The 23424-nt window shown below is 39.9% G+C and overlaps 2 protein-coding genes across 2 annotated transcripts; both read right to left on the bottom strand.

Moving 5' to 3' along the window:
• Positions 1-1244: 1244 nt before the first annotated feature.
• eif2b5 (eukaryotic translation initiation factor 2B, subunit 5 epsilon) lies at positions 1245-13369 on the bottom strand. The gene is made up of 16 exons (XM_006637635.3): positions 13151-13369; positions 12061-12185; positions 11026-11211; positions 10417-10594; positions 10092-10172; positions 9903-9980; positions 8849-9161; positions 7905-8050; positions 7434-7578; positions 6034-6135; positions 5624-5731; positions 4834-4924; positions 4308-4431; positions 3548-3673; positions 2762-2872; positions 1245-2254 (listed from the first exon to the last, which is right to left on the bottom strand). The coding sequence occupies exons 1-16, from the start codon at positions 13313-13315 to the stop codon at positions 2189-2191; spliced, it is 2145 nt and encodes a 714-aa protein (XP_006637698.2). The 5' UTR covers positions 13316-13369; the 3' UTR covers positions 1245-2188.
• Positions 13370-15000: 1631 nt separating this feature from the next.
• LOC107079129 (probable cyclin-dependent serine/threonine-protein kinase DDB_G0292550) lies at positions 15001-21576 on the bottom strand. The gene is made up of 6 exons (XM_069197733.1): positions 20108-21576; positions 19616-19882; positions 18974-19165; positions 18014-18556; positions 16208-16307; positions 15001-15255 (listed from the first exon to the last, which is right to left on the bottom strand). Exons 1-6 carry the CDS (start codon positions 21574-21576, stop codon positions 15001-15003), a joined length of 2826 nt encoding a protein of 941 aa, XP_069053834.1.
• Between the last annotated feature and the right edge of the window lie 1848 nt (positions 21577-23424).

Below are 23424 nucleotides of genomic sequence, written 5' to 3'. Positions count from 1 at the left end.
ATACTGTATTTTAAACAAATGCTGCCAACACTGAGTAATTTTAATCATTATCTCTGTGCTTAGTCTAAGGATCTGGAAAGTAAACTAATCATTATGGCCAAGATAGAAAAATTATCTTCTTTGCCATCAAATACTACATTTGCGTGAGCCTCAAAGACCATGTGGTGCTAATTGTTCTCCCATCTTATAAAACTTGAATCAAAAACCAAACACGTCAATCAAAAGTTCAAGAGTCTGACCTTTTCTTACATCAGGGTAGCGGTAAAAAAAAGGCTTTTTGACTTTATTCCCACCTACCACAAAATGGATAACAAAGAAATGCATTGTTTTATGTAACTATTTGCATTTTCAATGTATTTTTCCCCTGAGAGTTTTTCTCTTCATGTCCTGACTGGCAGCTCAGGAAACACTGAAGAGCCCATGTGAAAATGGAAACAAGGCATAAGTTGGTTTCAACAATGACTACAACAAGGCAGAGGAAAGTGAGAAAGTAGGTCAGGGGCACTGTCACTTTGTTCAAAAAATCTTAATGTTGGAGGCTTCTGTTTTTAGCAAATCTCTTTCAGAATGGAAAGCAAACCCGGTCTTTCTTCTGCACCTAGTTGATATATAGAAAAGAGCGAGCATTGATCAGGACGTTATTAAAATTGTACATTGTGCCACCCTTCTTTTCTTTTGTTGTAGTACAAGATATTGGTGCTACAAATCATTTGACAAAACAGGGTCAAAACAGACCACTGTAAACATAGTGAGATATCCCTAATGCATAATTATAATAGATTTAAATTCTGTTAAACAGTTGTTTACATTAGATCTAATGTAAGTTAACTCTATCATTGGAAATTATTAACTGTAAATACAGTTAAAAGTTAAAACAAGTCTGCTGTAAATTCTGTTCCTTCACTATTAGATTTAGTCATTTTTACCTCAGTCCGTTTCTATGGAACAAGCCATTATCCATTTGCCCTTTTATTGGTTCACCTAGTATCACCTATTTACTGGCTCTGCAGAGTATTTTTGATCTCTCATTCATGCAATTCATCAGGAGACATCTTTCAGATCTCCCAGCAGCTCAGACAACATGATCAATGTGGAATAAATGTCTGCATTCAAGGTATGTCCAATCTGTGGTGATAATGAGCATCAAAAAGTAAGTTATTATTCTACACCAGACCGTTGCAGTGAAAAGAACAAGTCACTTGATGCTGTGTACAACTCGAAAATGACACACGAGTACTTTGCAAAAGGGTTTTAATAGTGAAGTTTAATATATAGTATTTTTACCACAAAGCAATGGCAAACACAAAATTCAAGTAAGAATGTTTGAAAATAATCTATAAATGGATGACCCAGTGCCAAAGAATATACTTAGTATGTGGTTTTCAGAATTTTGCCATTTACTCGATACATCCATCCGATTTTGAAATGATCAATTTTGTTTTTCAGGTCTCAGAGAACAAGAGAAATCAGTAGGGAGACTCTTCTGAGCTGCCCACCTCCGAGCTGTTTGCTTGTAACGCATCGCAGGCAGCACAGCCCCATACCCCCATGCCAGAGGGTCAGAGCTGAACTGTGGAGAAGCTCCTCCCTCACACAGTGCACTGCAAACCTCCCAGGGGGGCCACAGGGGTAGCTGACATTGCCGAGAATCCAGGGCACCCTGGTGACTCCCACCCTACCCTCAGTACTGCCATAGTGCACCGCTGCTTGGGAAATCCCAGTCACTGCTGGCTGGTGACATGACCAGGCTTGAACCCGCGTTGCTGGACCACAGAGCTCAACTTGTGCATGGGAGGCCTCCACTTTAACTTGAGTATTTTTAGCATGCATGTGTTTTTATAATGCATTACCTTTGCGGCATATCTTATTTCTTTTACATTCACGGATATGGTCTCATTAGAAAGGAGAAGTTGAAAAATGTCCCTTCATTAAAATTATAATGTACACTTCTCCTGAGAGCAAAGCTGAAACTCTCAATCCACTTTCCTATACAAATGGATTGGAAGAACTGTATTTCATAATAAATAAATTAATTCATGAAGCACTGAGTGAAGAGCTATTTTCATTCAAGACCACAGGCCAAGCATTCCTTTGACTGCTCTCCTCCACTCTGTCACCTGTGACCACACAGACACAGAGACATTATGCTGGTCCGGACAGGACACAGCTTCTGGCGGTAGGAATGACTTCACTCTCCGTCCTCTTCAGAAGATTCATCCTCTGCTTCTTCCAGCCACTTGATGAACTTCAACAACTGTGATGACAAAGGATCATAAGTGTACCACTTGCTGTACCCACTGAGGCATTGAGTTTCAGAACAGAACTATATCTTCTAGCAATATTAGTGGATTGTTCTAGAATTACAAAAAGTTTTATTTTTCCCCATACAAATATATTCTATTTGCATTTACTAAAATGACTTCCAAGTTATTTCATCACCATGGTTTTTAGAATAGCAATTATTTAAGATTGTTGATCAGAATTTTTTATTACTAAAAGGGTGCTCTTAAGTTAGCACCCAAATACCTATCACTGTTTGTTTCTGTTAAAACATCACTCATTTGCTTCAATGCAAACATGAACTGTTGACTCTCTCATATGCGCTGTAAAATTCAACTGTGATGCCTGTGTTACTCTCCAACCCCAGCCCCCTTGCATTTCAACTGCACATCCCTGATCAGGATGAAGATTGTTTTTCAACCTGAAACCTTTGCTCCCATGGTGGCACTAGACCTGCTATTTCCTTTGCCAGCTGACTCACCCCCTGGTTCTTGCGCAGCTGCCTGCCCTTTTCTGAACTCACACCTTTGGAGAACCAGTGCAGTATGGCTTCCTCAGCTAGAATTTCCTGCTGGTAGGCATTCATCAGAACCTGGGAGTAAAAAAAGTGCAAAAGAAAATGACCTAAAGAAAAATGCATTACCAATGGATCAACAAAGATAAACAACAAAAATGGAATAGAATTTGCATTGCAACTGAATGTGAATCTAAGCATGCATGCAGTTCAGATAAATCTCCACCCAGTAACATAATGAGCCTGAACTTTTGCTTAATAATTTACAGTCATATAAAATCATCATAACCCAGGTGAATTGTACATGATAATATTTTCTGTCTGAATGTGATATGTACTTGAAATTTTCAAATGTAAATATTGTAATAGTAAGATTTTATGCAAAAAGCTTTTCCTCTTATACCTTATTCTTATAAGGTAGCATGCAGGCATGTTTTACTAGTCAGACAGAGGAAAATATTTGCACAGAGACATACAACCAGTGATAGGTTTCAGTGTGAAATTCATTCTTTTCCAGATTACAGCATACTATATGAATGCAGTAATGCAAAATAGATCCTTTATGGTGTAAAAAAATGACTGAAGAAATACATCTGATGGAATTTCATGATCTTAACAGGAAACTGCAGCAAGTTCAGGGAATTAATACAAAGAAACAATTCCAGCTCAAACTGTATAAAAAAAGTATTAATGATAAAAGAAAGCACAAGGGTGTTCTAAAAAAAGAATAATATTAAGAGTCAACAGACTCACTTTAAGCATCGCTCCCCAGTGAGTATCATACTCCAGGAAAAATTCCTCAATGGCAGCCAAGCAGTCCAGGTGGTCTTGAGCTCTTTTGACGTAGTTTTTAAAGACTAGGGCCCATCTCTTTAAGAGCTGAAAAGATAAAAACAAATCTCAAAGCACATCTTGCTACAGACTACAATTAAAAGGGGACTGCTTGGATTCCTTTGGGGTTCCTTGCTCAGCTTTTAGGGTCTGAAATCCAGCACCTAGGTAAGCATCTTAAAATTGTTGGAGGATGGTTATAGGTTGATTGAATTCTTCACTTAGCTGCAAAGCAGTTAATGACTCATGGGGTTATAGGCAACCTGCCACTTTATAGCCCCTGAACCCTAGCATATACTATTTTATAGCACTGTGCACAGTGCCATCAGATCAAATGACTTCAGTTTTCAACACAAATCTGTTTTCAGCTATATATCACACTTAAAGCCTGATTCGATCATTCACAACTTCTTGTACAAAGGTTAGGTCCGTCCGAAGTCAGGGATGAATTAAATTGTATCCTGACAACAATATTAAAGAAACACACCTGAATGACTTAAAAGAAGGGTTTTTGATGGAACCAAACACTAAAAGTTTAAGAATTCAGAAAATTCTTAAAATTGTAAAAGCCAATTAATTTATTTCATTTTTCACAATTCTCCTTTGCAGCTATACATGTTGCAGACAGGCACGCCATGATTCAGTTTGTGACATTTGCGGATGTTCAGTGTTGGTCACCTACAGGAATGAGCCGAGAGCCATACTGAGAGGTGGTTAGCTGCTGCCCTTCCTGCTGGAAGGGAAATTCCAAGACCACTTTAGTGAGGATTTGCATCACCTCCTTCAAGGTGATGTTATAGGCGTATCTGTGGAATAGAAAAAAAGGTGGCCATTAGTTGTTAAAAAGATAACTCCACTACTTGAGACATGATTTCAGGTAAGTGTGATTTGGTTACATCCTTTAGACTGTATACTATCTAATGCTTTACCATTTTTTTAAAGCTATAACCCTATACTCAATTCTAGACACATAAACAGAAAACTTTACATGACCATTGGCAATGCAGTATATCTCTAATTTTGACAGCACTGTAAGTGTAAAAAGGATTCTGTTATGTCACAGGAGTTCAATGAAATGTGTATCTCCAAGAATATTAAATATTACCCCCTTTATTTCACATCTAAGATGAGGAACGTACACTGTTTCATGAATTATCTGGTATATCTGAGATCTGAAAGGGACTGGGGAGGAAGGGAAACTGTCTTACTTTAGAGAGTTGATCTCCAGAACCAGGTTGTCACAGCTGATGTTCTCTTCTATTCCTCTCTGAAGAGTTCCCTGTACCTCTGCCTGGAAAACTGCCATCAAAAACCACATGACCACATTTTCTCAATGCTGCTGTTTGAGCAGACCAGCTCACATCATCAGAACCATTTTCAATCACCTGCTAACATCACTGGATTTCAGACCTCCAGTATATCATCATTTTAAAATGAAAGAACACGTAAAACATATCACAATGACTTAAATTAAAACCGGACCTTGGCAACTTTAAAAACTTGAATGACACAGGGAACAGAGCTACCATTGTTCCCAGAATTACTTTGCAAATGGTATTAAATAACCTTATCCAGTGATAATCCTACATAAGATGTGCATGGAAATGTAGTCCATTATCTGATGGATGAGAAGATGATAAACTGTTGGAAGAGAAAGTTTTTTTTTTTATGTTATTATTTAAGTTATTTAAGTTTCAACAGAAGGTGAGATCTCATTTTTTTAAAAATAAAGTTTTAGTTTCACAATATTATAGAATAGGCTGAATAGAACTTTCAAATATATACAGTACCTATTAATCCAAATCTGTTAACTTTAGAGATGTTCAAAGATTATACAGTTGTATAATTTTTTTTTTACTGGAGCAATTTAGGCGATGAAACTTAAGACGTTATTCAAGGGGAAACATAATAAAATCAAACACATCTTCCGAGATGTAAAACAAATAAAAAATCTCAAAGCTGCCCACTGTGAACTATGACCTTTCTGTGGCCTCTCACCTTTGACATCATCCAGCTCAGGAGATGCACCCCGGCTGTCCAGGTCGTGAGAGCCCTCACTGACCTCACTGTCACTCTCACTCTCCGGGTCGGGGTTCAGCACCATACCTGCCAAGACACTCCTGATGAAGCACAGCTCCAAAACACTCAGCAGTTAATGTAATGATTAACGACTGAAGGTTTCTTTTTTAACAAGCAGCCCACCATAAATTTAAGATGAAAATACTGCTTTTCACAGATTCTGAAAAGTAGTGAGGCTGGCATATGCAACAACACATGTTTACTTTTTAGTGATTAAGTTATTTGGTAATGGGATTATTCTGCATGTTCAAGTATTCACTGTAGATAACGTCATGGAACACTGAGTAACTCAATAGTTTACTGTTTTTATGTGAAATATGAATTCCTACCCCACAAAGACTGGGACAACTCATCTTCTTCTGCCTCTGTCAGGTTGCTTGATCTCCAAATGTAACCTTTGCCTTCTGACCCAACCTCAGCAGCACTGAAAGCTTAATGTAAATTATGTTTAAAGCTAGTAGGTTTTCTTTTTGAAGAAAAAACAATCATACATATCAGAAAGACATTCATTCTCAAAGTGCCCAAAAGTTCAATTCCCTAGTAGGTTTTGTAAATTTGTATTTTGGAATTATCTACTTTTCAAAAGCAATATGCACCCATACCTCTTTTTATGAATGCAATTAGTTCTCAGAAACCCTATCGTACAGCAAAAATGTGTACGAAGAAAAACCTTTTTCCATTATTTGCAATTATTTATCATTTCCAAATATTATGGAACCCAAAATGTCACCCTTACTCTTACTTTCTTCACCAAACACATGACAAAAAAACAATAACTACCATTCATACTTTGTTTTGTGTTTTTTTGTATTAAAAAAACAATGCTTACGTAGTTAGACATCATTAATCATACCTAGGTACAGTACTGTACAGTAACCACTTTGTTTGCTTTATGTATTATTACACACTCAAAATTTTCTTAACACCTTTAGGGTCTATGATAAAGTCTAAATCACAATGTTTTTAACACAAAAAGTAAGAGCTCACACAATAATGAACAATGCATGAAGCAAGAAGCTGTGAACTGTATCAAACATGTCTCTCATGCCACTCTGTGCCAGTTCTCATAGATACTAGTCAGTCCAATGTGATCCGAACACTCAATACGAAATGAGTCTATATGATGCCTTCCTCGTCACTCTCAACATTTGGTGGAGGTTTTGAAAATTTTCTTTGTAATGCTTCTTTGTAGTTTTGAAATTGACTTTTGTTATTCGAAATGCGGGTGAAAATTCCTATAATTCGTAATATTGCATTTTCATAAAAAGAACATTCATAAAAACAGGAACTGGTGTATACAGGTTAGGTATTGTATTACCATGCTGGCTAAAACAACAATAGCTATGGAGGTGCAGTTCTGAATCTTTCAGTGTTACCTTAGGCTTTACAAGGGCAGAGTGTAACGATGTGTAAGGGTATTACAAAAGTAAAATCACACTTTCCTAGCCAGCCTTTATCTCCTGCCACAAACAGGACAAACTTAAAAACCAAGCTAGCCCGCAATACAGCCCATCTATTTAACCAAGACTTTATGTACAAATCTTTCTGACAACTTCTAAGGCACAGGATTTCTGAAAATACATTCTAGGAAATAAATAAGCACACCTATTTTGTGTCTCTCTCCATTATCCACACAATTAAAGAGCCCAAGGTTATGCATACATACTATACAAATGCATTTCTAAATAAAAAAAAACTTCAACCAAGATCACCAAAGGAAAAAGATTACCTTTTAACTTTGCTTTGGCTTGGCTGCTGCTGACCTCTGCTTCATCACTCAGGAACTCGTCTTCATCCTCCTCATCCTCCTCGTCAGGATGGTGCATTGACACAACTGTGCCTTCTGGGAGTGTCACACTGGGCCCAATGACCACCTACCACAACGAAAATCACAACCCAAAAGGCTCACCAATAAGAATTAGATCTCCCCAGCATATTATAATCCACTATGTTACTTCCATTGAAAACAATAAGTAAAAAACTGGCATTTTCTTAGAGCTACATTTTCACATACTCCATCATGACAATCAAGATTAAGAATATCAAGCCAAAGTGAAATAGCGCCTCTCCCTGACTCAAGAAGAGCTGCACTTGAAAGATCTTCCAATATTTTGTCAGATCTAGGCATTCAGTATCTTAAAGACCTACAGACACAGTAACTGCTGGCAACTACTCAACTAAGATGCAGGTGTAGACTCACATTAAAAGCAAGGACACACTGACGATTCAAAATGACATTTTCCTTCACTTCCACGTTATCGCAAAGAACCGACTGCTTGATTTCTGAGTTGCTGGCGATGCAGACGTTATTCCAGATGTAGGCCCTGTCCAATACCACATTGTTCCCTAGAAAAGGGCAAGATATGGATTAGACTATAAGGTGGTGCTCTTACATGAAATAATAAACACAGTAGGCAAGCTTCAACACCAACACAGACGGGTATTTCATTTATAAGTAACTGAGAATGCAGAGTGTTATCAGTAGCTCAGTTACACGGCTCTGCTTGTGAAGTCACATTTGGCTAGTGACATGACCCAGATTCGAGCCCAAAATGCTTGGAACACAGAGCATTTACTGATTGAGTCGCCCATATTAAAAACTTGAAACTATCCTTGAAGATTTTGGGACCAAACCCAATCTATTCTCGCATCAAATTTACGTGGGGGGTACTTCAGGCAGACATAGTGCTACATTTAAAATAATTAAAGGGGAACTGCAATGCCATTGTAATATTTCGGGGTTAGAAAGAATCAGCATTGATGAGTACATTTCAAGAGGCAATAAAAGTAAAATGTAGTGAGCAGGAAGGGCAGCTTCACGTCACAATTCGTGGGAACTCGAAGGCGACTTACAGTACCTTCACAAAGTTCACGATTTTGTGCTTAATTCATTTTTTTCTCATTTTGTTTTTCTATAATGGCAATGAATTTATTTTGTGACCAAGATTTAAAAACTGGTCTGAGAAACTGGGACCGCAGGTCGGCTTTGAACTGCAGGTCCAATAACGGCAGCTTCCTTCGCTCACAGCCACGTTGTTTAAAACTTCTCTGGGTGCCGGAATATATCTAACTTTGATCAGTTCAAGCCAGCGTTTCTGGTAGCAGCCCGGCCCGGAAGGGGGGGGTTTGCAGTTGGCGCCGTACCGATGGTGCAGCCGTTCCCGATGACGCTGTTGGAGATGTGGCAGTTGGTGCCGATGCTCGTGCCCTGGCCGATCAGCACGTTCTCTTCCATGTGGCTGCCGTGGCCCAGGCTGACCCCTGCGCCGCGGTACACGTTGTGCCGGGAGTGAGTGCAGGCCTGCCCCTCCTGGTCGGCGAAGTTCACCTCGGGGGTGAGCGGGAAAACCCAGCGCCGCACGATGTCCGAGGAGACGGTGTCGTACATCAGCAGGTTGGACACTCGGGCTCCGTACTCATCCCCGGTCACGTGCATGTGGATCTGGTTTCCCAAAATCTGGAATGCCAGAGAGGCACAGACTGGAACAAGGCCATCACTCGGCAGAGTTGCATATCAAGGAATTTACAGTGGGGTGAAAGTGGCAGCTCATCTGTCTCACATGCAGTGTATTGCGTCTGCTTCCGGGATAAAATGATTATGCATGATCAAACTGAAACAAAAATTGTTGTACAAACTGATGTGAGAGCGATAATTTTCCCCAATGCTTCTATCCCTTCTGGTCAATTACTGGATATCAAAAATTAAAACATGTTTGGTTTCCAAATTAATTTCAACTTTATAAAAAATCGTTTTCTTAAATTTAGAAGCACCAAGTATTTTGTTAATCTAGTTATAGAACAGCCAACTGTGTGTTTGCGTGTCAGAGCAGGACTAGGAACCTTGCAACTTCAGGTGCAGGAAAGGTGTGTCCTGAGCTTTTATTTAACTGATGTCTGTGTCTAACCTTTTGCTGAACTCCAAAGCCTCCTGTTTCTCCTATCTTCATTACAGTTTTTATTGTTTTAATTTTTTCTTTTCTGTAAAGCACTTTGAGAACAGGCTAATTAAAAAAGTTATTATTATTAAAAATGTTACCTGATGGAGGCTACATAAAAATCAACTCATTAGTATTTCATAGGAAACTTTTGCACAATGTCATCAATTAAAAAAATAAAAAATGTTTTTACTTCCAACCTGGCACCTGTTATACTTTTCCCTGGCTAACACTTGAGATGATCACTAGTCTTTGAATCATACCTCTTCGTTGACCAGGATTCCACGGACAAAGTCGTTTCTTGTCTGGTAGTCAAAATTGTCAGTGAACAGCTCTGCAACCTGGAAATGAATGCTGATTTGGAGCAAATCAAACAAATTTGACTTTTGCGAGTGATGTCACCTGCATGGAACACGTCTCTAGTTCTCTGTCTTTTCTAGAAATGTACAAACCTGTGGGGAGCAGATACTAATGTGGCAGTCGAGCAGATCATGACGAATTTCAATCTCATCACTTCCACCGTGGAACAGATTCTTGGAAAACAAAATACAGGGTGGATGAAACACTCTGACTTCTGCACTGTAACATTTTATGTTTAAGTAATCAATTAAAACAACATACTGTTAACTATCATTTTGTTTAAAAAATATATTTTCAATATTCTGCAATTTATATATTATAGGATACAGTTTTAAATTTTTACTTTTAGAAGACTGGAAGTGAAGCTTCAGACTCTTTTTCTTCATCACCTTATTAGCACTGCTAACAACTGCTTACCATTGGGAAACGGAGTTTCTTTAGCCCATGAGTCTTCTGGTAGTGAAGAACCCGCTTGCTCTTGCTGTCCACAGCTACAATAACATCGTCTTCCTCACAGCGTGACTTGTGACCAGGCGACGACTCCTTGAAAATCATGGTCATCACAGACACGTTCTTTTCTGCCTTGCGACGATTCCTACGCAGAAGAATGATTGTGGTTCATTTGTGACTTGTGATCCACAAAATAGAACGGAAGAAAACACATCATAACTAATGCAGTTCTGGAACGCAAGAACCGTGCATCCCTCTTGAGTGAGGAAAAGCGGAATGAAACTCACTTTTTTATGCAACAGCCAACTTGCTATGAACCTACAACAATCCGGCTCCTGGAAGTCTAGCATGTCAGCAGCTCTTCATTCCAGCTCAACTAGCAAATGCCTCAAGCATCTCATCATTGGCCAATTTAACAACTTCTCGCAGTGCTTCAGGTGACGCTACCGTACGCAGAGAAAACCAGTACAGACACCTGCCCTCCAGAACCAGACATGGAGAGCCCTGGCCTACAATCCATCCATACAGCAGCTCTACACGAAGCTACATACACCCTCAGGAGTTCAGGGGCTCTACCTGTGTTCCTGCAGGGCTTGGGTGACATCGATGTTGGACACCACGTCCCCATAAACAAGAAGGAAGTCACCACGGACGAGAGACTTGGCATCGACGTCCCTCAGCACGTCCCCCAGGGAACGGTACAGGTCTGACGTGATGACGTGTACTGTGTTTGGGGAGGTCGGGCGGCACCATTTTGACTTCCTAAGGAATAAAGATGGAAATAAACACAACAGATACCAGACAGCTTTCTGCAGAGCTACAAACTTAGACGGGAACTGAAGTCCCCATTCCTCAGGACTGGTAATTGAACCTCAGTAACAAAATAAATTGACTGTGTTTGCAAAATTTGACCAGTTCTGAAACAAGCACAAAATTGTGAACTTTAAGAAAGTGCTGGATAGTTGCCATGGTGTGGCAACCCCCCAGTATCTCCAGGGGGAGGGAGCAAGAGTTCCCACAAATTGCCATGTGATGCGGCCCTTCCTGCTCACTAGTCTCCACAATGAATATTGTAATGGGATGTACAAACGTATAAATACAGGTTGTACAGCAGACATTTAATTGCAGAAATGTTCCAAAGTGATCTGCATGCAGAGTTAACAGGTACTGTAAGTAGCATTTGTAGCAATATCTTGAAGTGGATAACAATATTTCTGTTGGATTCAAATAGATGTGTTCACAAGTCCGCATGATCACAACATCGTAGCGCTGCTTCATCTCATCGGACGTTTTGTTGCCTTGTTCTGAATTACAGAATATGGCACTGCGCACACCTGGAAATGTTATCTATGTTGTGATGTAAATTGGAGCTTTAACACGTTACTGTGTATATTCTACTTTCATTGGATCTTGAAATGCACTCATCAATGCTAATTCCTTCTAATCCCAAACTATAAAAATAGCCCTACAGTTCCCCTTTAAGGTTGAATTTAAACGTAATATGTAGTTCCTGTGAAAAAAAAGCCATAAAACCTCACTGCAGATGAGTACAAATCAGTTTGAGATGCTGTGAAAACAAATCTCTTTTTACAAAGAAGGGACGTTACTCACAACAAGTGCTCTTTGATTTTATTCGACATCCAGCAACAAAAGACAAACGTTTCCTGGACACCAGTGGCGGTGAGGCATTCCAGTGTATAGTCAATCATGGCCACATTGGCCAGTGGGAACAAAGCCTGAATGACAGAAAAGCAACTGTCAAACAACCACTTCACATAAAGCATAAAGTTAAATATTCAATATTAAATATTCAGTAGACAGTAGGATGATTAATACAATTCAGAAACCAAACATAGTTGTAGCACTGATATATAAGAATGTCAGTCAATGTTTCAAATATATTTGTTTTTCCCCCCCCAAAATCAACATTATACCACTTTACAATCTTAATACTATAATTTAACATACTTCTGGGAAAATGAACATTTGCTATACTATCATACCACTATTATGAATTAATGTGAATTCGTGTGAATGTAATCAATGGTTAAGGATCCAGTTGCCGTTTCCTGAGTAAGAGATAAACAATACCCATACAGGGAGATAAAGTGAAAGTGCAACATACTAATTTAGTAAAATACTACTGGCATGAAAAACGTACGTAGGATTAATGTTATGAGCGTTTTAAACATAATTCTAAACCTAGAGTTAGTTTAGACCCAACGGGGTTTGAAAAAAGAACATTATATTTTGGACTAGAGCAAAAAAAAAACATTATATGCTGTCCCGTAAAGCCTCAGTCACAAAATTAGTTACAATGAAGCAACATAGAACTTGTACGCAAAATGTTAACGGGATACAGTTTTACATTTCTACTTTTAGAAGACTTTTCTGTTGTTAGTTATGTATTTGTGTTGCACCTGTCCCTATACATAACACGAATAAATAAATTAGAAGGTATGGAACGGAGTAATTAGAATATACAGAAATAAGAGAAAACAAAGCACTTGCTAAAGTACTGTAAGTCAGTGCGATGAATACTAGGCGATGAAAACCTGATGTCAACAGAATATGCAACGTAATATTTTTATTTAAAAATCAAGAAGCGTGCAGTCAAAACGTAAAACACAAAACGAACGTTGTTGAGAAACCAGCTTTGCATTTCATTTCACACACAGCCATGTGCACACGCCACACTGACCCTGGGCTGATCTTTAGAAATGGGGAAAAATCTCCGGGTGAAGCTGTCGGCTATCAGAACAGCCTGAAGCGGCTGCTCCTCCTCTTCTTGCCCGGCAGGACCCTTTCTGTTCGCGCTGCCAGTCGCATTGTTGGCACGGCTCTGTTTCCCAACTCTACCTGCCATGTTTCCTTGCTCGTCTCCTCTCCTGACGATCGCCAAACTACGGCAAGCGCGATGGGACAAACGTTGCCTTTGTATATGTGAAAGGGGAATACCAGAAAACTCATTTGAGTTTCTTTTTGTAGACCTTGGGTTAAAATAAGTCACTTATTTGTCAGACCAAATGCTAAACATTTAACATGATAACTATAAGATTGGGTAAAAGATATTGGGAAATATGTACAATGCAAACAACATACTTTCTTTTTTACTTGTATAGGCTTTGAGGATTATAAGATACTAAATGAACTACAACTAAAAAAGCTAAAATAACTACAATATCTTGGTATCAGCGTAATAATGTGAAAAAAAATGTGTGGGTTCATATATTGATAAGATCATAATTTAATTTTAAACATTCTGTGCCACATATACAGGGCAGCATGGTGCTTACATGTATTTACTTATAATTGCTTACACTTACATAGCACTTTTCTGGACACTCCACACAAAGCCCTTTCAGGTAACAGGGACTCCCCTCCACCCTCACCAATGTACAGCATCCAGAGTGATGCAGCCACTACATAGATGGGGATTATTAGGTAGCCATGATTAATAAAGGCCAATGGGAAATTTGTCCAGGATGCCAGGGTGATGCCTCTACTCTTTTCAAAAAACACCCTGGGATTTTTAATAACCACAGAGAGTCAGGACCTCCGTTTTACATCTCATCCAAAGGACAGCACCTGTTTACAGTATAGTGTCCCTGTCACTATGCTGGAGCATTCAGACCCACACAGACCGCAGGGTAAGCACCCCGCCTGGCCCCACTAACACCTCTTCCAGCTGCAACCTCAGTTTTTCCCAGGAGGTCTCCCATCCAGGGACTGACCAGGCTCACACCTGCTGAGCTTCAGTGGGTTGCCAGCTGCAGGGTGATACAGCTGCTGTATGCATGTCCTCCCTCTGTCTGTGTGGTTTTTCACCTTCTACTCCAGTATCCTCTAACCTAACCAAGACATGCAGGGCAGGTTTGATTGGGTGTCATAAAATACAATATCTGTTTTATTTATCCCCAGGGAGGGTTTTCAAGGAGCTTCATACTTTTTGTGTTTATTCCCAGTAGGGTACTACAGATAATTTTTTTAATTACAAGAAATCTTTCTTATTATTCCAATAATATGAAATCCAATACACTTTCAGTAGTTTTCTTACTTTAATTAAGTAGAAAGTGAGTATTTAGCTGTAAAGTAAACCACGTAGGTCCTTTCCATGCTGAAAGGTAAAAAAAGAGACACAATGTTTTGGCTGTTGGAGAGAGGAGGAGAAGGTAGCAGAAAATAAGGCATAGGAGGAAAAAAGAAAGAGTAGTTAAGACGGAGCGGTGATCAAGGAGGAATAGGGCATGTTGCAGGTGAGAATGAGTATCCAAACTCAGGATGAACAGATGGAGATGTGTGAAAAGCCAAAATCTGCAAAAGAATAGAGGGGATTTAAAGGGGGCAAAAGGGGGCAGGTGTGATCCTAATTTCAAGATTATTTTGGTTTCGGATGTCTTTCTGCAACAGGAGTTGGACCCTTACCCCTCTGTGAGGACCCAGACAGAGAGATCAGTGTGATTGTAGCGGAGCTAGTTCAGACACGGTGACGTCATTGCCCTCACTGCGCGTAGCAGGGACCTCAGCTGCCTGGGCTGAGGGAGGTCTCCTTTAGCTCATGCGGCTGGTTCCCTGTGGCGTTACGCCAGTGACTCGGGTTCGCGCCCCAGGTGCTGTGGCACGAAACGGGGTGGCGGAGGGCACAAGCCCGTGTGGAACCACGACGGTCACATGATCATGGCCGTCGGAGTTGAAATGGGGAACTACGAGTTTGGAGAGATCTTTGATCCTCACGGCCCTGACATGTTCCCTGAAACGGTCTCCTAGTCTCCTTCCTGCCTCTTCGGCATTCGGAATCAGCATTTTCTGCATTAATGAGGTTGCTGGAAATACATGATGTCATCTGAGTGAGACGGAACTGTCCAAAGGGTCCTTGATTGTGCATAGTATTGGATATGTATTTGCAGGAGATGCAGCTGGTTCTGTTGCAGGGGAAAGAGTCTGGTGTGAATGGTTGCTGTGGGAGGTTAAGGGAGCTGTGAAGAAGAAGATTGTGCAGATGAGGTGGTCAGGGATACGAGGAGGTCAGTGATGGGGAGGTCAGGAAAGAGGGTAACAGCAGAGGGGTCATCCTGTAAGATGGGTAAGTTGTTATTAATGGTCCTGGGGATAGAAAGGGTGTTGGGGTGGTAGGGCATCACCACTGAAATGCAGAAGTTCGGTACTTCCTATATGGGTTGATGATCTGAAGACCATTTTGGCTCGAGTGAGAGTCCTGTCAATAACATGTATAGGGTATCCTCTGTTAATGAAAAAGAGTGCATTCTGAGGGCTTGGTTATGGAAGTCCATGTTGTCTTTGCCTGAGGTGCCCGAGGAACTGTGAAAAGGCGAGAGAGTTTTTAGTATGTGTGGACTGAAAGGAGCTGTACAAGAGATAACGACGTGAGCCAGTGGGTTTGTAATCGACAGAAGTAATTGGAAAGGGAATGGAATTGGTCAGATAAAACATGTTTCAATAAAGCACAACAGAATGCAATATAGACGAAGAAAAGTTAGGGAACTAAATTAAAGCCTTATGATGAGATCTTAATAAAGGTTTAAATTACATTCAATTATGCGCTTGCTGTAGACAATAGTAAGTCAGGGTAGTAGTCTGAATCCTAAAATTGAGTATCTCTTGCTCAGAGTTCTAGGTTTATATGAGTTCTGCCCCTGCCCCCACAGAACGAATGTAGTTCAGTCCAAGATGATGCTGCTGATCAGAAGAAACCCTTATCGTAGTACAGTACAAGATCAATGTACATTCAACCACTCACTCTTTTGCCAGCTGCTTCATTCGATTCAGTAAGCTCGCTTGACACACACAGGCAGACACACACACTCACAACCAGGGTGTACAACACAAATAACTCACACCTGGAAGAAACTCACACAAACAGGGGGAGAACATACAAACTCCGCACAGATAACATCCCAGGTCTGGAACTAAACTCAGGGACCCCAACCACTGTGCCCCAGTGCTGGCCTTATTTCTACTATTTATTCAAATATACTGTAGTTAATTGACGTAGCTACATTGTGCCTGTTTATAACAAAGTACAGTATATGCAAAGCATGGATGTAATTAATTGAAGACTGCTTTGTATTTGCTGGAACAAATACTTATGTAAATGTACTTATTTCATACAACCAATGAAATACACTGGATCAACCTGAACTGAATTTAATTTCATCCAGACCTCCTGAACAAAAATCTTCTGAGGAGGCCATTAAGACAGGGAAAGCTTCCGTCTAATTCCTTTCAAGGACAGTGAAACGTTGTTTTGCAGGTGGTCTCCAATGATGCTCTTAATCTGAAAGAAATTAGACCTCGTTATTTCCTTTTTTTAAAACTTTTTATAATCAATCTGGGATTGGAAATTATTTCCTTATGTCTCCTTTACAACGTCTATCCAGAGGGAATGAACATGGGGCAGACAAGCTCCTCTGACCTCCATCAGAGACAAATGGCAGTCAGTGCAATGATCTGACTGCAAGGCTGCAGGCAACCAGCCAGACACAGGAGCTGCTGTTCCATTGAGAGCTGAGCGAGTGCTGGGTGGCTAATCACAATGATTCCTGAGATGACTTTCTGCCAATTGTGTGTTGTCACTTAGTAAGTCACAGTGAGCTAGGGATGAAATCCGGGCTCAGGTGTGTTACTTGTGGGTCATACAGCTCAATGTGAGCATCATTATTGGTTGAACCAATCAGAATACTGAAGTCTCAATGTTCTGAGGGCATAAGAATTAATAAGATTTTAATGAATAAAGTCTGATTCATAATTCAGTAAAATCATTCAAATATAAACCAAATCCACAGAATTTTCAATAAATAATTGTAAAATCTCAGTATTGGAGCAGATGGCAATTCTGTAAGAACCCCTACTCTCTTATTTATACATTGATAGCTGTGTCCTTTAAGTTAGTTCTATCCCTTTACATTTAGCCTAATTTAAAAGTACGATGTTATCATATTTTAATTCTATTAAATTTTAAGCAATATGTCCTTGGACATCCAACTACTACATTAATGCTCTTTCTTGTTTAAATTGCTGTTAATGAGGTGTTAAAACAGCACCTTCTAATTAAACTCATTGTGTTAGAAAAGATTGTTAACCTTCATGGACCTATGTTTGGAAACTTAAAATGTGAAGCTTCCAGAACAGGTCCATGAAGAGCAGCTTTCCCAGCCACCTCTGCCTCTACAGACTGCTGTACTTACCCCATTTAAAATAAGCCTTTCTGCTTCTGCATCAATGTTTGAAAAAGCAAGAAGAGTCAACTCCATCCTTACAGAGGCAGGCGTCACCACTGTTATCACAGGAGAAACAAACAAGTATGCCATATCATGAAAAACTATAGAACAAAAATAAAGGAACTAAAAATGTTCTGATTTATGTTCAGAGCTTTTGTTACACTACTCCATTAATGAAACTGTAATCAAAAGCAAACATTAAAATGGTAATAATGGAAAAGATTATAAAACAGATTTATATCTAGCAGCCTAAAACATACATTTATTATGAAACCAATATGATTTAATGCTCAGGTTCTACTACTAAAAATAATAAAAGGTGTTACCTGGAATAGTAACTGTGGTTGCTTTCTGTGCTGTTGTTAAAGGGAATGTTGTGGTTGCAGTTGAAAACGTTGTTGAAGCTGGAGATGGTGTTGTAGTCATTGTTATAGTTGTAGTTGGAACTGTTGTTGTTATTGGACCTATTGTAGTTGTAGTGATGGTTGTTGTAGGTAGAAATGTTGTTTTCGTTGGAGTTGGAGGTATTTCTGTTGTTTTTGTGATGATTGTAGTTGGGACTGTAGTTGAAAACATTGTAGTTGTAGCTGTGGAGGTTGTATTTGGAGCTGTTGTTGTAGTTGGAGCCTCTGTAGTTGTAGCTGTGGAGGTTGTAGGTGGAACGGTTGTTGTCGTTGGAACCATTGTAGTTATGCTTGGAAAGGTTGAAGGGAGAACTGTTGTTGTAGGTGTGATGGTTGTATTTGGAGCTGTTGTTGTAGTTGGAGCCACTGTAGTTGGAGCTGTGGAGGTTGTAGGTGGAACAGTTGTTGTAGTTGGAGCCATTGTAGTTGTAGCTGTGGAGGTTGTAGGTGGAACTGTAGTTGTAGCTGTGGTGGTTGTAGGAGGAGCTGTTGTTGTACTAGGAGCCACTGTAATTGTTGTGGAGTTTGTAGGGAGAACTGTTGTTGTAGCTGTGATGGTTGTATTTGGAGCTGTTGTTGTAGTTGGAGCCATTGTAGTTGGAGCTGTGGAGGTTATAGATGGAACAGTTGTTGTAGTTGGAGCCATTGTAGTTGTAGCTGTGGAGGTTGTAGGTGGAACTGTAGTTGTACTAAGAGCCACTGTAATTGTTGTGGAGTTTGTAGGGAGAACTGTTGTTGTAGCTGTGATGGTTGTATTTGGAGCTGTTGTTGTAGTTGGAGCCATTGTAGTTGTAGCTGTGGAGGTTATAGATGGAACAGTTGTTGTAGTTGGAGCCATTGTAGTTGTAGCTGTGGAGGTTGTAGGTGGAACTGTAGTTGTACTAAGAGCCACTGTAATTGTTGTGGAGTTTGTAGGGAGAACTGTTGTTGTAGCTGCGATGGTTGTATTTGGAGCTGTTGTTGTAGTTGGAGTCACTGTAGTTGGAGCTGTGGAGGTTGTAGGTGGAACAGTTGTTGTAGTTGGAGCCATTGTAGTTGTAGCTGTGGAGGTTGTAGGTGGAACTGTAGTTGTAGCTGTGGTGGTTGTAGGAGGAGCTGTTGTTGTACTAGGAGCCACTGTAATTGTTGTGGAGTTTGTAGGGAGAACTGTTGTTGTAGCTGTGATGGTTGTATTTGGAGCTGTTGTTGTAGTTGGAGCCACTGTAGTTGGAGCTGTGGAGGTTATAGATGGAACAGTTGTTGTAGTTGGAGCCATTGTAGTTGTAGCTGTGGAGGTTGTAGGTGGAACTGTAGTTGTAGCTGTGGTGGTTGTAGGTGGAGCTGTTGTTGTACTAGGAGCCACTGTAATTGTTGTGGAGTTTGTAGGGAGAACTGTTGTTGTAGCTGCGATGGTTGTATTTGGAGCTGTTGTTGTAGTTGGAGTCACTGTAGTTGGAGCTGTGGAGGTTGTAGGTGGAACAGTTGTTGTAGTTGGAGCCACTGTAGTTGGAGCTGTGGAGGTTGTAGGTGGAACTGTAGTTGTACTAAGAGCCACTGTAATTGTTGTGGAGTTTGTAGGGAGAACTGTTGTTGTAGCTGCGATGGTTGTATTTGGAGCTGTTGTTGTAGTTGGAGCCACTGTAGTTGGAGCTGTGGAGGTTGTAGGTGGAACAGTTGTTGTAGTTGGAGCCATTGTAGCTGGAGCTGTGGATGTTGTAGGTGGAACAGTTGTTGTAGTTGGAGCCATTGTAGTTGTAGCTGTGGAGGCTGTAGGTGGAACAGTTGTTGTAGTTGGAGCCATTGTAGTTGTAGCTGTGGAGGTTGTAGGTGGAACTGTAGTTGTACTAAGAGCCACTGTAATTGTTGTGGAGTTTGTAGGGAGAACTGTTGTTGTAGCTGTGATGGTTGTATTTGGAGCTGTTGTTGTAGTTGGAGCCACTGTAGTTGGAGCTGTGGAGGTTGTAGGTGGAACAGTTGTTGTAGTTGGAGCCACTGTAGTTGGAGCTGTGGAGGTTGTAGGTGGAACTGTAGTTGTACTAAGAGCCACTGTAATTGTTGTGGAGTTTGTAGGGAGAACTGTTGTTGTAGCTGCGATGGTTGTATTTGGAGCTGTTGTTGTAGTTGGAGCCACTGTAGTTGGAGCTGTGGAGGTTGTAGGTGGAACAGTTGTTGTAGTTGGAGCCATTGTAGTTGTAGCTGTGGAGGTTGTAGGTGGAACTGTAGTTGTAGCTGTGGTGGTTGTAGGAGGAGCTGTTGTTGAAGTTGGAGCCACTGTAGTTGGAACTGTGGAGGTTGTAGGTGGAACAGTTGTTGTAGTTGGAGCCATTGTAGTTGTAGCTGTGGAGGCTGTAGGTGGAACTGTAGTTGTAGCTGTGGTGGTTGTAGGTGGAACAGTTGTTGTAGTTGGAGCCATTGTAGCTGGAGCTGTGGATGTTGTAGGTGGAACAGTTGTTGTAGTTGGAGCCATTGTAGTTGTAGCTGTGGAGGTTGTAGGTGGAACAGTTGTTGTAGTTGGAGTCATTGTAGTTGTAGCTGTGGAGGATGTAGGTGGAACAGTTGTTGTAGTTGGAGCCATTGTAGTTGTAGCTGTGGAGGATGTAGGTGGAACTGTAGTTGTAGCTGTGGTGGTTGTAGGTGGAACAGTTGTTGTAGTTGGAGCCATTGTAGTTGGAGCTGTGGAGGTTGTAGGTGGAACAGTTGTCGTAGTTGGAGCCATTGTAGTTGTAGCTGTGGAGGTTGTAGGTGGAACTGTAGTTGAAGCTGTGATGGTTGTAGTTGGAGCCACTGTTGTTGTAGTTGGAGCCACTGTTGTTATAGCTGTGGTGGTTGTAGTTGGAACTGTTGTTGTAGCTGTGATGGTTGTATTGGGAGCTGTTGTTGTAGTTGGAGCCACTGTAGTTGGAGCAGTTGGAGCTGTGGTGCTTGTAGGTGGAACTGTAGTTGAAGCTGTGATGGTTGTATTTGGAACTGTTGTTGTAGTTGGAGCCACTGTTGTTATAGCTGTGGTGGTTGTAGGTGGAACTGTAGTTGTAGCCATGGTGGTTGTAGGTGGAACTGTTGTAGTTGGAGCCATTGTAGTTGTAGCTGTGGAGGTTGTAGGGAGAACTGTTGTTGTAGCTGTGATGGTTGTATTTGGAGCTGTTGTTGTAGTTGGAGCCACTGTAGTTGTAGCTGTGGTGGTTGTAGGTGGAACTGTAGTTGTAGCCATGGTGGTTGTAGGTGGAACTGTTGTAGTTGGAGCCATTGTAGTTGTAGCTGTGGAGGTTGTAGGGAGAACTGTTGTTGTAGCTGTGATGGTTGTATTTGGAGCTGTGGAGGTTGTAGTTGGAACAACTGTAGTTGTAGCTGTGGTGGTTGTAGGTGGAAGTGTAGTTGTAACTGTGGTGGTTGTAGGTGGAACAGTTGTTGTAGTTGGAACCGCTGTAGTTGTAGCTGTGGAGGTTGTAGGGAGATCTGTTGTTATAGCTGTGATGGTTGTTCAATACAAACACACATATGTCATTCATGTGAAGTATAGTGAAAGAAAATGGAAATATCAGAAAGAACAGGAAATACAAGATAAGACATTGCAGAATGAAAATGACCACACCCTGATTATTATCATTTCTACAAATTTTAATAGCTTAAAACAAGTAATTCTCGTACAGTATAACGTAATTCTCAATAAAGTAAAACAGTGTGATATTCCTGAAACAAATTAGATGGTTTAGGATTTCTAATCAAAACAAGTTACAGTCACACAGTACTGCTTAAAGCAAGCAGTGGAAATAGAAATTAAGATATAAGAAAATGTATTAACCATTACAACAGAAAATTCTCAAGTCTAAGTTTTAGAAGTATTTTTCTGCCAACTATCCTTAAAAAATTCACATTCTATTGTTTGAAATTATACCTGCGAGCACTACAGGTATTCTGTAACACACCTCAAGATGTCAATGGGGATAACATCAAGGCACACAAGATTCCCTGTTCCAATTTCAAAACTTGTTATTTCTAAGTAATTCTGGCTTTCATATGTGTTTAGACTTCTCCCACAGATGGTATTCCTACATGTATTACATAATGTTTTAACCAAAATGATATAATTGAAGTTGTCAAATAATTTCACATTAAAACAAAACAGATTTTGAGTATTATTAAAAAGTATGGATTGCCTCAATTCATTAGCTGCTCAAATGCACTTTCTAGAAAACACACGCACATGCATATATGTGCAACTAAATCTACTGTATAGCTGCAAACAAACTACTATTCTATGTGTTATTCAATGTTATACTTTATGCTACAGTATGTTTACATGGAATGGAAAATAAATTGTTGTATATGGTATTGTAGTTGTGTAACATAGAAGAAGAAGAATGTTCTAAATAAATCCAATTAAAACTTGTTCTGATATGCTTATTTACTTATCTCCAGAATAACTAGACTTTGAGATACATTTACTACACTACCATTTTTCAACTTAAAAATGTTGAAAACAACCTTAAAAAAGAATATCTAAAAAACATTACCTGAATGTGTTATATATTATTAATATGAAATGTTTTCAACATAATACAAATACAATATGAGTACTTTATATTATTGTAAATATCTCAACCTTATTTCATCCTCCGGCACTGGGATAATTCATTTGAGCTGAGAATGAACAGGCAAAAATCAGTAATAATTAGATCTCATTTCCATGGTTGTTTCTGACAGTTTCACATATATTTACATTAAATATCATTTTAATGCATAATTATCCTGCTAAACAGGTGTCATCCTGGTAGAATTGTGAACCCGATTCAGTTATAAAAATATTATAATCACACCTTACCTGAATTTTGTCCAGAAAACAAACAAAGCTCAAAAACAAATACAATTAGATAAAAAAATGTAACAGCACCCCTTCTGGAAGACATCATTGCCTTGGAAAGCCTGATCTAAGAATGGATCTGAACTGGCTGAAGGGTGTGTGTTTCACTGACACCACCGGATCAGTGTTGGTTACAAGAAGTGGGTGTTACCAGCTTGCCTGCCATGCCAGTAATGGGCTTTTGTTTTTCAATAACTGTTTCAAACATGAGGTCAATTGCAAACATGTTTAGACAGACCTACTGTAGGAAGCAATATTTGCTAAACTCGCATTTCAGGAACTGTTTTTTCTTCTAACATTCTGGGGTGATGATGTTTTATGCCAAATGAAATGCGTATGAAATCAACACTTTGCCTCTATAGATAAATTTTCTACTAACACACTTAATATGTAGTTAAAAATGAATAAATTCATTAAATTAAAAATAAGGATAATATGTTTTAGGAACAGTCTGCTTCTCACGATGAAAGAATGATCCCAGATCAAGAGATATACA

This window comes from Lepisosteus oculatus, chromosome 13 (assembly GCF_040954835.1).
Source record: "Lepisosteus oculatus isolate fLepOcu1 chromosome 13, fLepOcu1.hap2, whole genome shotgun sequence".
Lineage (NCBI taxonomy): Eukaryota > Metazoa > Chordata > Actinopteri > Semionotiformes > Lepisosteidae > Lepisosteus > Lepisosteus oculatus.
The sequence above is the reverse complement of the archived record's forward strand: the minus strand, read 5'-3'. Positions and strand labels throughout refer to the sequence as shown.